General features: G+C 33.1%; 1 protein-coding gene across 1 annotated transcript in view; it reads left to right on the top strand.

Moving 5' to 3' along the window:
- The first annotated feature begins 84 nt into the window (after nt 1-84).
- The window catches only part of LOC129216836 (integrator complex subunit 11-like), a 40,963-nt gene continuing 24,935 nt past the window's right edge, over nt 85-16,112 (top strand). The window contains exons 1-6 of the mRNA XM_054851053.1: nt 85-112; nt 1,267-1,278; nt 8,158-8,227; nt 9,181-9,292; nt 13,873-13,989; nt 15,432-15,530. Coding sequence (XP_054707028.1) covers nt 85-112; nt 1,267-1,278; nt 8,158-8,227; nt 9,181-9,292; nt 13,873-13,989; nt 15,432-15,530 — 438 coding nt within the window. The remainder of the gene's footprint in view (nt 113-1,266; nt 1,279-8,157; nt 8,228-9,180; nt 9,293-13,872; nt 13,990-15,431; nt 15,531-16,112) is intronic.

The raw sequence follows: 16,112 nt of genomic DNA on the forward strand, positions 1-16,112 counted from the left end.
ACTTTAAAGATTGTAAACAAAAACATTGTAGATATATTTTCATTTCAATAATGAGTTTTAACTAAATGTTTTGAAAGAAGAACCATGACAACTATAAAAGTCACTCCTTTAGGTAAGAACAATGTCTCATAACTAATCGGTCTAATAAGTCGTTTAATATTTTGTTCTGAAATTAACCGGCTCCATTAGAAGCAGTTTACCTAAGAAGCAAAGTATATTGTTTTTAAGACTTATTATTTATAAGAAACACTTGTGTCTGATAATAGGTATGCAATCGAAATTTTTTTTAGAAAACAGGTAAATTGTTTCCCAGAACTTTCCAATATATTCTTCATTTGAACGTCAGAATTCAGGAAGTAACTTTGCAAAAAACATATGAGAAACGTTATAAATGATAATATTTAAAGCTGTTTACTTTTTCCAGTGTCTAGTTTTATTTCTTTCATTGTCCAGCTTAAAAATATAGTTTGGTTAACATTTCCTTTTTTAATACTTTTGTGAGAAATAAAACTATAATAAAGGTAAATTTAAAATGAAAGTAGGAGTTAACTTCTGAAGGGGTGCTCCCCCGCCCCCCTTGCAACAACAAGGGCGTGCCCCCCTAAATGTCGCAAAAGCCCCCCAAAAGCAAGAGCCCCCCCCCCCAGATGAGAAAAATACCAGTCAAAACATCCTTCACCCCCCTCCTAAATATTTCAGTGGTGCAGTCTGTGCCATGACCCCCCTGTTGGTGGGCACCCCTAACTTCTGCAGTGCAAAAGCAAATACATTGCAAAAAAAACAAGGAGGCTGTTTCAATGAGATGGCACAGATTGGCATTGTCATTTTAGTTAGGTATTTACCCTCAACTTGATCGTTTTCAGAGTTAACACTCCATAACATTTGAGGGGGTCTGCCATCACTCTTGGGTAGAACGGGCATCCTTTAATTTTATTATCTGTATTAAATTTGTATTGTAACTATCCATTGTTGCACAAAAAGTTGCCTGCATTTTACTTTCTTCTAAAATTTCATGATTAATTTATGTTGCAATTTGAAAGTGTTTCGATTTCATTGTGAATCCCTTTGTCTGTAAAATTAACTCGAGGCAAATTGGCAGGGATTCCGAGAAGACAGGTTAGCTGAGGCTGAAATCACACGACCCAGCAACCCAAGAGAAACGCTTTCATATCAATACTTTGCCCCCAAGTCCAGTCAATCTCTTGGAAGTCCTGCAAATTGGTTTATGTCTATCTCTTAGTAAATGTTCTTTTTTTCTCTTTTCAGGTGCAGGACAAGGTAATTCTTCTGAAAGATAGTTCTCTTTCGTCTGCAAAATATGATTCCTGAGAAAAGTTTTATACATTTATTTCTTTGTATTATGCCTATAGACTAATAATTTACAGTAGCAATATTTTAATATTTTTTAAATTTGTTAGTTCAACCTCTTTTGTACAGATCTATGCTATATAAAGTCTAGTGCACAATAATTATATGGTTTAGTTAGTTTGTTGGTAAAAAGAAACCTTTTTTCTATAACCTTTTCAAAAGCCCTAGCTAATGGGCGGTAATTTACTGAATGTTCCAAATTTGTCTGAATATATCAGAATGGATGTGTCTGGAACTAAGTTTTCATGTTAATGACATTGACAAATGAATGTATGTGTCCTTAGTAAAAACCTCAAACTATCAATTAAATATTTTAATATGTAACAAAATAAATAAAACATTTTCTTAAAAAATTTGTTTTCTGAAGTTGTTTTAAATGAAAAGTTTTAAATTTTTGATACCATATTTCCATAGTGGTTTTGTCAGCAGTTGTTAATTATTTTCTTTTATAACATCATATAAAATGTAAGAGTAAATGAATTAATTAGTCCTAAAATTCTAAGACCTGATTTGTGTAGTTTGTGTCAAGCACGGTGTTTTCAAACAAATGCTCCCCAGGCATGGGCGGATTTACAATCTATTCAAGGGGGGTGGCGGTTGAAAACCGTAAAAGCCATATTCCTTCCCTCAAACCAGTCATGTAGGGGGAGGGGCAGGGTATCAAGTGCCCCTCCTTTATCCTGTGTTTTAAATACTAATCGCCCCTCACGAACTTATCGCCCTCATGAAGTATCAAAGCTCCTCTTTGGGGGCTATCACCCCCAGGGTTGGAAACCACTGTTCTAAGTCATAGCAAAATGTATTATCATACCAGTGTAGTGTAATCCATGGCTGAAAAAGGTTGGAAGACACATATAGAAATATAAAAACTATTAAAGTTCAAAAAAGGGGCGAGCTTAGGTTCGAATGAAAAAGTGGGAAACGCTGTCCATCCTCGACTACGCTAACTCTCTAAACTTAATTTAAAGCAAATTTGTGGAATGTACTTGATTGAAATTAGTAGCGATAGCCAGTAATTTCTTTAATTCTATATTATTGGTATTAACTGGGGGGGGGGGTGCACGGTCGCCCCCCCCCCTAGTAAATCTGCCACTGTCCCCAGGAAGTGGATAAAAATCTTTATTATATGAACATTGCAACACAATGACAAAAACATCAAACGAAAATCAAAACTAAATTAAGACTCTCTGGAACCCTGTATTAACCAGTTAGAGATAAGTGTACCATGCAGTGGTGCACACAAGGGAGGGGTCCAGACTCCTCCCATCAAAGTTCGCCAATATATATCATGATATATATCACAATATATATCCGATATTTAATTTGAAAATATCATGATATTTTCAATATTTATTTTTTCAACTACCATATTTTCAATATAAAAATTATTAATCTAGTAATTTTATTTATTTTTCATGAAAAATAACCAAAAAGGTATGTACTATTTTTTTATAATGATTAATGTAACAAAGTAATATAATATTCATTTTTATTTTATGCTCATAAATATATTAGCAATATAACAATTGTAATTCATATTAAAAGTGCCTAGTTAAATATTAAACGTTGGTCAGAAAAGAAAAGAAAATGTCTTATGGCTGTGCACTGACTAATGCATATTTTTTATTTCTGAATGATACAACTTTGTAAAGAAGAAAAATGAGTAAGACAGCTAATGCTAAATCAACTCCACTAAAATTTGATTAAAATGTAAAATGAAATATTAGATATAAATAATGAGAAAAACCTTAGTTTGGAGTCTACATATTGTAATTATAATTTAAGAAAATAAAAAGTTATATTTGAGGATACATTTACAATTTTGAAGACCTTAGTTTTTGTGTTGATTGAAAATATCGGATATATGTCAAAATATCCAATATATATCAAAATATCGGATATTTTTGATATTTTCCTAAATATCATGATATTTTTGAACCCTGCCTCCCATAGGTCTTGCTTTTTTTCCCTGATTGATTAAGATTCTATGTATTTTGTGCGTAGAGTAGTTTTCAACAAAAGTAACAATTAATTGCAGTTCTAATAAGTGAAAAAATTAAATCCTCATGTTAAAAGATTTTTTAAAGTGTTGTGCACTTTTCCCATAAGAAGCAGGATTATAAATGAATACACTGCAATAACCATGTTTTTAGTTTTGTAATTACAGATGAAAATGAGATTCTATGAACTTGAATCCATTTTCTAATAATGAGAAAAGTAAAAGCGTAAATTATTTTGCTTTCTGGTTTTTTATTTAAGTATGTTTTATTTGGCAATGCTAATTTTATTCAATAATTTATGTTTTATTGTTTTTACTTCCTTTTACAGAAAAGGAAGTATTGTATTCGCGAAAAAATTTTCACCCAAAAATCGGCCTTAATTTCCATTTTGCTCACCCCCAAATGAATGTTGAGTTTTTTTTTTCAACCCGACCACACGTGGATATGTGCCTAGGAATGTACAGACACCCAAAATATCCATTTTGACGATTCCGGAGGTTATTACAACGAGTTTTCTCGTAACGTCTGTATGTACATATGTATGTGTGTATGTATGTCGCATAACTCAAGAACGGAATGTCTTAGAAAGTTGAAATTTGGTATATAGACTCCTAGTGGGATCTAGTTGTGCACCTTCTTTTTTGGTTGCATTCATATGCTCCAAAGGGGGTCTTTTGCTCCTTTTTTGGGGGGAAATCATTGTTAATTTCGATGTAAACTCACGTGGTGTTATAATTTGGCGGACACTTAGCGATACATCGCCAGTCTTTTAGCCGCCAAGTTTGGTCGCCAACTTAGCGACAAATTTGGCGATTTAAAAAAATAATCTGGTTTCAATTTGGCCACTGTTGGTGATACTTAGAAAGTTAACTATTGAATCACATTAAAATTGCCAGTAATGGGGAAATAACATTAAGTTGGAGTAAAAGGAAGTCATGTGATGCACACATCAGCTCGTTTGTTCTTGGGAATCAATAAAAATCAAGTCAATTAGTTTGATGTCGTATTGAGGTATGACATGAGAATGAGGCTTTTGACCTTGGACCCTCCCCTTAGAAAATACCTGTGTGTACCACTGGTACCATGAGAGGTAGTAAAGTTTATAGTTTTGCTTATAGCACATGATTAGTGACCTTTAGACTCATGCAAAGTTCAGTAGAAATAAAGGGATGTCCATTAATGATGTCTCGCCTTTTTACAACAAATTGACCCCTTCTGCCGCCCATCTCACTAAGTCACATTTCACCTTCGCCTCCTAAGTAGGCTTTCATTGATTTTTACTTCCTTTTACAAAAAAGGAAGTATTGTATTCGCAAAAACATTTCACTCAAAAATCGACCTCAATTTCCATTTTGCTCACCCCCGAACCAACGAATGTTGAGTTTGTTTTTCGACTCGACCGCTCATGGATAAGTGCCTAAGAACGTATAGACACGCGATATATCCATTTTCAGGATTCCCAAGTTAGTTACAACGGGTTTACTCGTGACGTCTGTATGTATGTATGTGCGGATGTGCGTCCGTATGTTGTGTAACTCAAGAACGGTATGTCCTAGAAAGTTGAAATTTGGTACGTAGACTCCTAGTGGGGTCTAGTTGTGCACCTCCCCGTTTGGTTGCATTCGGGTGATTCTAAAGGGATCTTTTGCCCCTTTTTGGTGGGAAATTAGTTTCAATGTAAACTCAAGTGGTGTTATATTTTGGTGGACACTTGGCAATATATCGCCAGTCTTTTGGTCGCCAAGTTTTGTCGCCAACTTGACGACAAGTTTGGTGTTTTTTTAAAAATCTGATTTCAATTTAGCCACTGTTGGTGATTTTTAGAGAGTAAACTATTGAATCACATTAAAATTGCCAGTAAAAGGGAGATGACATTAAATTGGAGTAAAAGGAAGTTATGTGATGCACACATCAGCTCTTTTTTTTTTTCTAACTCATGCTGGATTGCATCACCTTCCAGGGCTAGTAGTATTATCTCTTGCCCCAAGACAGAGGAGAGGTTCACCTACCCTTTGTACAGGTTATCTTCAAATTTTTAATTTTTTCACTTACATCCCTTTGCTTCTCACTGCCTCATACGTGCATGTGTACATGGTAGGCGTTTTTTTTTTGTTAAATATCAATTAAAATATTGTGAAAAGTTGTCGTTTTTCTCCTATCCCTGAAATAGAAACTTCTAATAATTTTACAATTAATAAATGAGTACAAAATATGAAACAACTTCATCCGTTTAAATGTTTTATTTGTATTTCTGTGGATAGTTTCCTGACCGCAGCAATTCAATTCCTCTTTCAGATGTTGGCCGAAGTTGCATCTTGTTGTCCATCGGAGGCAAGAGTGTGATGCTCGACTGTGGAATGCACATGGGTTATAATGATGAGGTGAGAATCAACTCCTCCGCTATTCGGAAATAAACAAATATCTTCGTGCTAAAAGAAAAAAATTAGTTTAAGAAACTCAAAAAAGCATTAAATTTGCAATCATTTCCAAATTTTAGACTTTATTAATGTTTTTTGTTTTTTTCCCCCCTTTCAAACTTGATTTTTTTTTTTTTTTTTTTTTGAGCAATCATGATTGCTTATTCGCAACTCCAACGAACTATAGGGGGCACTGAAGTCACTGTCTAATGGCGGACTTAAAAACTAAAACAAACGCACATGGTAACGAAGAAAATGCTAAAAGCGTTGTGATTTTTGTTCGTACGTATGATTTTTTCGCTTTATTCTTTTTAAATTAATTTTCAAAGTCTTGTGGATATTCTTGCCCACATAGAAAGAAATGAGAATTCAAGAAGCATTACTAAACGTCAAAGATTAATGCAAACTACGTAGTTCGTAGTTCTAAGCAGCTATTTCCACGATGTTGAATTTGATATTTATCAATTCTTGATAAAACTAAATAATAATTGTGGCCTGACAAGAATAACAATTAATGCTAGAAAATTCAATATGACATTACAAATTGTTATCGAAAGCAGATGATACTTTTTTGCCTTGCTTGGCTAGCGCTTTTTGGTTTCCATTTGTAGCTGAGTTATTTCTCTCGAATTCCCGAATAGGTTAATTTAAAAATTTTCTGTTTCGGTTTTTCTAATTTCTGAGTTACGATTTAATTGTGTCATGTTATGCAAATCATCAACAAAATTCTCACGGATATATGGTGGTAGTTTTCTTTTCAGTTGATTGACCATTATTTCTTTTTAATTATCGAATTCTGTAATCTTACTACCATTTTATTCCACTCATGATAAAAATTAAAAATGGTTTAACTAAAAATGCGAAATCTCGCCAAGGCTACTTTGCTCGCACTATACTAAAACTATAACCCTAAACAAATTTGGCGAAACCTTTCAGCTGAGAATAAAAGGAATAAAGTAAATTCTTATAATATATTCAAGAAAATATTTTGCATACTGTCCATTCCAACTAAATGCTGCTGTAAAATATGGTAAGTTTAATTAATTTAAGATTAAAAAAAAACCCTTATTCTTACAAATTCATACAAAGCAATAAATTTTTTTACCTTATATAACGTTATCCAAGTTTGTTAATCCAGAATTTTCGCTTTCACCAATTATTAAGGAAATAATGAAAACTAACATTATTTTGAGAAGCTCGAGAATACTACTAAGGGACGAATTAATTTCTGTAGCTGAAAGCAAACTAAGACATATCAATTGCGTTAATAAATACTCAGAACAAACTGCCTGTGTTTACGTCAACAGACACACGTGGAACGCAATGTGGCAATGTTTTAGTTTCATTTGCAGTTTTGTAAATCACCGCAAGGTTGCGTATTCGAGCGCTGGAGTTCCGAATTGTTCTCACTTAATTTTTTTTGCGTCCTATCATTTTATTTTCCCACCGCCACCCTCTGCACCATCGCCGTCGACCGGCTCCTCACAATGCTGCTCCTCTAGCGAAAGTCGTCTGCAGGTTGCATCCATGTCTTACACACACACATGCGCATACATACACAACTACACATACGCACACACATACACACACGCATGCATACAGACACCTACACATACACACACAAAAACATACGCACACACATACACACAATTACCCACACATTCATGCCTGCACACAGACACAAACACATATGCCTACACACACATACACATACCCCCCCCAGGCACACATTCATACACACAACTACCCACACACTTATGCCAGCACACAGACACAAACACAGATGCCTACACACACATACACATACCCCCCACACACAAACACACATACCCCACATACAAACACACAAGCCTACATACACACACTCGTGATTGCGAAAAACATAATTTGAATTCAATAAGCCAAAATTCAAATTAATTTATCTTTTTTTTTTCTTTCTTTCCTTTCCTTGTTGTTTGGCATAAAAAACCTGGATCAAAGTAGGGTTAGAGGGGACATGATTCAGTTTAAATTTATCAAAATGAAAGATGTTAATGGGTTAAATATTCACACGGAAAGCTGGACGAGGGGTCATTGTTTTAAGCTATTCAAATCTCAGGCCAACCTGGAAATAAGGAAAAACTACTACTTTAGTAGGTTTGTGGGCACTCTTAACAGCTTACTGGAAAAGACGGTAATGAGCAAGGGGATGATAGCTTTAAAAGATTCAATGATCTTCTTTGGAAACTAATAAACTGAAAACGACCAGCCGAGGTGGGCCCAGAACTTGGTGCTGGCCGTTGCATTTGTATTTGAACCAATTGCTTTTCTTATTTTTCTGAAATGATCAAACTAGCAAATATAAATTTTATTTTGCTTTTCTTCTTTCAGAGGCGTTTTCCCCGATTTCTCTTTCATCAATCAGGGCAACCTTACACAACACTTGTCCTGTGTCATTATCAGGTAAGAACTCTTTCGTTTATGCATTTGATATTTGTCTTTTTGTCTCCTGTTTTTTTTTTTTTTTTGCACTCCTTTTAAATCTATGAATCTATGACTATCTAATGAATTTAAATCACCATCTGCAGCTATTCTTTTATGACCATTGTAATTTCCATAAAATCCCTTCTCAAGTGCATGGCCTGAATATTTTCGAGTCGAGTTGTAAAAAGTTAGGAGAAAGCCTAATGTATGAAATTTACGTATTTACCTAATTATTGTAACTGTTACATTGAAATTAAATACTTTCAAAACATTTTTTTTTTTAAATATTTTTTTTATGCTACAAAGTTTTTATAATCTAAGTCTGCCATCTGTGAAACAATCATACAAATGGATCAGAATAAAAAAATTATGCTTACATCGAGATAATTTTAAATTGTGATAACTACTGAACATTATTATATTATCCCAACCATTTACTTTTTATTTTGTTTACATGTACTTCTGCATAGATTGTACAGTAATTTTTTGTAATCTGACAAACACCACTGCATCTGAACTATAATAATAAGCTGTTAGATCAATCTTGCTTTATTTTGCTTTATTCAAATGATGCATGTGTTTGAACAGTAGACTATTTTTTTTTTTTTTTTTTAAGAATTTAAAAAATTATTTTGCTGTCTTTTTTATGTCTTTTAACAATTCTATTTAGTTTTACTGCAAAATATGATTTCCCTTTTTTTTTCTTTTTTTTAAATGAACGGTAAGTGCTTATTTAAGAATTTACTTTGCTTATTATCCATACTAGTTTCACTTATTCAGATTGCTTTTGGTCCCAGTTAGTCCTGATAAACGAGGTTGTAATGTACCTTGCTTTGTGTGAATTTAAGTTTGGTTTGCTTTCTTATAGTTGTGATGATTCATTTACACTTTAGTCCATTGGTTTTAATTCTTTTGTGCTTCCTTTCTTTCAGCCATTTTCATTTGGACCACTGTGGTGCTCTGCCCTACATGACTGAGATGGTTGGCTACAATGGGCCCATTTACATGACCATGCCTACAAAAGCGATCTGTCCAATCTTGTTGGTAGGGTGACCTTCATAAATCATTCATATTCACAATGCTCAAGTAACTGAGTTTGAAGAATTAAGTACTTGAAACTCAATTAATTTAGTATTGTGTACTGCCCTGTGAAAGTAATGGGCAGTATCTGCAAATTTTTCATTTTTTATTTTTTGCATTTCTGCTATCTATTGTAATTTAGCTTAACTGCACAAACTTGCTTAACTGGTTTCCCTTGAAAATAAAGCACGAAAACAAGTCAATTTCCAACATGTCCTATGGAATCCTAAACATGTTTCTTCAAATAGCTCGAGAGCTCATTTCCGCAAATACTGCTGTTTAAGATAAATAAATACCTTTGTGCTGAACAGTAAAGTAATACAAACAACGTTAAAAAAAGCACAAATTGGATGATGAGGGGATTGAGCACAAAATGGATGAAAGTCTTTTCATCCATAAGCTTTAAGCTCATTACTTTTTGCATTGAAAAAGGCGTTCCCTGTAACGCCGAAACACGTGTCTGCTGTAATTGGCAAATTTGTGCTTTTTTTTTAATGTTGTTTGTCTTACTTAACTGCTGTTTACCTTGCTGCAGCAGTGTAAGGCTACTTCCTGAACGTGTATAATTTCTTACAGAATGGTTTTTTGCTTGTTTCAAATCCTTACCAACTTCCAGCAGTTATGTAAAAATTCTTTCAGTTTCTTTTAAAATTCATCTCTTGTTACTAAAGCTGAGTCAAACAAAATAGCAATTCTCCCTCCCTCTCAGTCTTATGGTTTACTAGCTGCATTGCATGGTCTATCTCAAAAATAAAAGTTGTGCCAAGTGACTTTATGTTCAACAATGAGATTTAAATTGTAAAAAAAAAAGTATACGATTCCCCTTCAATGTGTAGAAAAGAGCAATTTCATGTCTCAAAATTTAGGATTTTTTTAAAATTCCAAAAATCCAGTCATTATTATTAAGAGGTATTTGTTCTATAGTAGAACCTCTCAATAAGGGACACTAATGGAACCAGACATTTTGTCCCAAAAATAGAGGTGTCTCTTTCGGAGGTATTTTAATTTATGCATGCACAATGTGTTAACTCAATATAATTTTTCTTATGAACTTAGACTATTAATGGTTAAGATTAAATCAGGGTTGTTTGGTTTAAACCAATTGGTTTTTTTTAAAAAAAAAATGCGGTTTTTTTTAAATGGTTTTTTTAAAAAAAAGCCCCAAAAAAATCCATTTTACAGGTTTACATTGATTTCCCCACACATATTGAAAAATGTAAAATTCCATTTATGCTAAGTTCCTAGCTAAGTTGCAGAGACAAATACTAAAATTGCAAAGTTGCTTCTTCAAAATGTATTACAAGCTTTAATCGAAAAAAAATATTAATATATTTTTATTTCATATATGTGCCATAAAGCAGATTTCAGTCAACTTCCCTCATTCTGCTTAATTTGCATGATTAGTTAAGATTTACTAAGGATTGAATTTTTTATTGTAGATGCAATCCATTACATTGCTCACTCCTGTTGCAGGGGTGTGACATTTTTGCCCATTTATTTGCACTTTCCTGGAATTTTAACTTTGACTTGTAAGGTAATCAACAGTCTAACTTAATTGTTTTCACCTAAAAATTAAGATTTGTTCTGCAGGTGAACACAAATAATATTTTTTGAATCAAATTTTAAAAAAAAGTTTATACTTCATATTATGATACATAATAGTTCCTTATATTATAATGTAGAAAGATTAAAAGATAAATTTTTAAATTCACAGAACAAAATACAAATGTATATGTAAAAATTGATTGAGAAATATATAAATCTTCACATATAAACTACACTCTCCATTGGTGTTTTTTTTTTTTTTTTAGATTCTGTGTGCTCAAAAGATTTTGATTGGCTATACACCTATACTGCTTTATGACTATTGGGTGCAGATAATTCTTAGTCCCCCCCCCCCTTTTGTTCATTGGAATTGGGATTTTGGTATTTGCTTTGCCTTAGCTAACCTGTGCAGTTTACAAAAATTACTTACTCATATTGTTTTAAAAAGAATGTCTAATTCTGGTAGAAAAAAGACCTAATCTGGCTTTCATTTGATGAAATCAAAAATGAAGCCAGTATTTCGTATCATAAAGGGTCTATATATACATGCATACTAATATGTTAATCAAGTCAAACATTTCAATCAATATTTCCCTGCAGAAAGCTATTTTAATTATTTAATTTAGTTACAAGATTTTGTTCTAATCTGTTTAATTAATCAAGAAATTAGGTATAATGCGACTATTGAATAACTGCTAATTACATGGAACCTTAATTACCTTCTGAAAATTGTTTTTCTCGCAAATAGTATTTTAACCAAAAAAAAAACCCGGTTTAAACCAAAAAAACCTGGTTTAAACCAAAAAACCCATTTTTTTGGTTTTTTTTGAAAAAAAAAAACAGTTTTTTTACCAACCCTGGATTAAATACTATACATTTTTCACACACAACTAAATAAAATGTACACTTAATACATTTTTTAAGTTTTTATTATTTTATTAATTAAAATTGAGTCCAAAATTTGGTAAGTCCAAAATTTTGCAGCATAAAGCAACTATTTTGAAGTAATTCATCGCATGAATTTGCTTCATATCACGTAATTTACAATGCAAGACATTATGAATTACAATTAGTGTTCACATTTCAATTATTATATAAAAAGCTATTCAGTTTGTGCCCTCTCCTTTGGCCCTGAACCTACTTGAATACATATCTTGATGGGCAAATCGTGCATGTAACTTTCAGCATGACTTTTACAATGTATGCTTGTTTTTTAACATATGTTAGTGTTAAACTCTCCTCAATTTTTGGAGGAAAAGTGAAACTTGTGGATTCCAGTAAATTCATTCTTTCTTATGCACTTGTACATAATTTTTTGTAATTTTTTTCTCTCTGACTGTCCCTTAAATAGAATGTCCCTTAATTAGAGGCAAATACATGGAAGTCCTTATTTAAAGGGCCTGGGACCAGAAAAAATGTCCCTTAAATAGAGGTGTCCCTTAAAGGAGGTTCTACTGTATTTCAAATGTTCTAGTGACCCCCCCCCCCTCCCCCTCCATGTGCATCAAAGGACCTCTGAGCCAAATTTGACAAACATCCAACATGAACTGGATTTGCATTAAAACCCCCCTCCCGCAGCGGAGTTTTTGCTTCCCCTCCCCATAGGGAGGCAAAATCTCTCATATGACGATTCCTGAGCATCAAAGAACCTCTGTGTTGAGTTTAGCAAAGATCTGAGGAAACTAGATTTTTTTTTTGGAAAACACCTCCATGGGTTTCCACCCATAACAGGATGAAACCCATGGAGGTTTCATCCCTGTGTGATTTGCAGAGCATCAAAATGCCCAATTCAGTAAAATGCCAAGTCTGAAGTAAACTGGATTTTTATAAGGAATGTAATTACACACACACACACACACACACACACACACACAAATAAACTTAAATTTTTTTAATAGGTTTTGAATTGTTAAGAATATTTTACCAATTAAAAGTGGCCATTATATTCCTGGTTTTAAAAAGAAGATATTTATACAAAAGTAAAACACTGGAATTTATCTTCCTTTTTTGGCTTAGTAAACAAATCGGAATACATATTTCTCACAAAAAATTTCCCTTTTTACTTCCTTTTGCAAAAAAGGAAGTATAGTATTCGCGAAAAAAATTTCACTCAAAAATCGGCCTTAATTCCCATTTTTCTCACCCCCGAATGAATGTTGAGTTTTTTTTTCGACCCTATCACACGTGGATATATGCCTAGCAATGTACAGACACCCGAAATATCCATTTTGACGACCCCCGAGTTAATTACAACGAATTTTCTCGTGATGTACGTATGTATGTGTGTATGTATCTCGCATAACTCAAAAACGGTATGTCCTAGAAAGTTGAAATTTGGAACGTAGATTCCTAGTGGGGACTAGTTGTGCACCTTCCCTTTTGGTTGCATTCGGATGTTCCTAAGGGTGTCTTTTGCCCCTTCTGGGGAGAAATCATTGTTAATTTTGATGTAAACTCAAGTTGTGTTATAATTTGTCGGACACTTGGCGATATATCGCCAATCTTTCCATCGCCAAGTTTTGTCGCAGCGGAGTTTTGTCTAATTTGGCCACAAATTTAACTTTTTTTTAAAATTTGGTTTCATTTTGGCCACTGTTGGTGATGTTTAGAGAGTAAACTACTAAATCACCTTAAAATTGCAATGGGAAAATGACATTAAATTGGAGTAAAAGGAAGCCATGTGATGCACATATCAGCTCGTTATTATTAAAATTCAGCACCTTCTTAGTTGGGCATAAGTACCGTTTGATAGATGCGGTTCATCATGCAAAATATGATTTAGTTTTTGAAATACTTCAAAGTCAATATTAATTGTTTCTTATTTTGGTCAATTGTGCTCTAAAGTCTTGAACTTTTTATCAAGAAGTGAGTAAAGGCTGTATGAGACCATCCATGATTGCGATATTTTTAGTTTTCTATGAGTGGCACTGCATTGAAAAGTATTTTTTGATTTGATATGTTTTTTGTACTCATTGTAAAATGCCATTGTGTGATTTCAGGAAGATTATCGAAGAATCACAGTGGACAAAAAGGGAGAGACCAACTTTTTCACCTCGACGATGGTGAAAGATTGCATGAAAAAGGTCACCACTGTCGGACTGCATGAGACAGTACAGGTGAATATATTGCATATTTTGTGATCGAGCTGGATTTGTGTCATTACTGTTTTGATTTATGTCTGTCATTCGTACGAGTAGCATATATAATCGAAGCAAAAAAATTTAGACGAAATAAAATCTGCCATTTAGGAACAACTGATGACCATTTTAATTGGTAACACAAGTAAACATACACGTGTAATGGTAATTGTTCAGTCTGCATTAAATACTTGAGTTTAAGGAAAACATACTATTAACACCGCATATAACCCATTGCAACTTCATTAAGTTGCATATTTTTCCTATTTTCACCTAGACTGTTGGTAGAAAAATCCTTTATGCATTGAAAGGAATTGGAAGAATTATTCTTGGACAGGGGAAAAAACTTTGCTTTTATATGAGCAATAGCGGCAGTCTAACTATGGATGATATGAAAGGTAAACATCCGGTTTATAGGCGGAAATGGACGTATAATATTAATTTACAGGGACGGTAGTTTGTTCATTACTGATGTGCACTTTTGCCTCCTAATTAAGTAGACGTAGTTTTGTAAAAATGACAATTTGTTCACAGGGATAGTTCGTTTAATCTAAATTCTATTCGATCTATAATCTCACTACAAAAATTGATTAATATTTTTTACAACATAATTTTGAGCTTACCATTTTGCTTTTACATTTCTAGATGAAATGAAAACATTTTGTTTCTGTTGTTTCCATAGAAACTCATCTTGTTTCTCTCATTTTCAACTTTCAGAATGCAATAAATTAATAAGGCCTTACCGTCTGACCATCAATTACATGGGCCATTCCGCCTGACATATCTGGTTGATAGGCGGAAGTGGACACTTCTATTAATTTGCAGGGGTGGTAGTTTGTTCGTCACAGACGTGCGCTTTTGCCTATTTAGACACAGTTATGAGCAAATGACAGTTTGTTCACTGAATAATTTCTTAAATCTAAACTATATTCGATTTATATTCTTACTACAAAAATTACTTGATACATTTTTAACAACATAATTTTGTGCTTACCATTTTGATTCTACTTTTCCTGACGAAATGAAACATTGTATTTTCTTTTTGCTCTTTCCATAGAAACTGTTTCCACTCTTTTTCAACTTAGAGAATGCAATAAATTAATTAGGCACTAGTAACATTATAAAACGTGTGAATCAAAATCCCATCGCTATTTTTACTTTAACCCTGTTAAATTTATTCAGCTGGAATGATCGTAACTTGGTAGTATGCCAGATTAACATGTTGTCTATGGCTAAATTGCACTTAAGTGTACATCTGAAGATCATATACTTTGTATAATATTTTCTCTCCTCTTGCTCATAAGTTTTGCACTTTTTTCTGCAAAATTTGAGTTTTTTGTCTATATTTGAATCGCATGCCTAGTTCTGGAGATGTGATGTGTTGTTTTCATTTACAAACAAGTTTTTACTTTTCTGTGTAGGTGGATGATGAAATGGAGATCAAAGCATACTATGCAGGACACGTCCTGGGTGCAGCCATGTTCTTAATACGGGTTGGTTCTCAGTCGGTGGTCTACACAGTGAGTATCCTCCTGTTAGAAATTCATGCGATTAAATTGAATTCTAGAAATCATCCACACAAAATGTGTTTTCACCAAAATAGCTATATTTTAAATAAATGTGTTAACAATAATACAGTGGAGCACCGTTTATACCTTTCTCTTTTATACCTTTTTATCAATTACACGTTTTTCAAATTGGTCCGTGCAAAGTCTAATATACATTAACGTTTACCTATTATACATTTTTTTCATTTATACGCTCTTTTCATACAGTCCCTTCAAAAACGTATAAAGGATGCTTCACTGTGGTTATTTCTGTTGAGTTTGTTTTATAAAAATAAAATAAATCCTCATGCTGTTTTGCTTAGGGAAAATATTGGAAACGTCTTGCTTTTGTTAATTTTTTTTTCTTATCATGTTATGTAAATGATGCCAAAAAGCAAGTTAATATTAAGATTTCTTTATAAAACATTTTATTATGGAAAAAAAGATTTTAAAAAACAGACTAAAAACGAAGAAAGAAGCTTCTTTCACCTTTCCAAGACATCAATTAGTTTATTCCCTGGCAAAAATTAATTTGCTAATTTAAAAACATTTTTA

The sequence above is a fragment of the Uloborus diversus genome, chromosome 2 (genome assembly GCF_026930045.1).
Source record: "Uloborus diversus isolate 005 chromosome 2, Udiv.v.3.1, whole genome shotgun sequence".
Taxonomy (NCBI): domain Eukaryota; kingdom Metazoa; phylum Arthropoda; class Arachnida; order Araneae; family Uloboridae; genus Uloborus; species Uloborus diversus.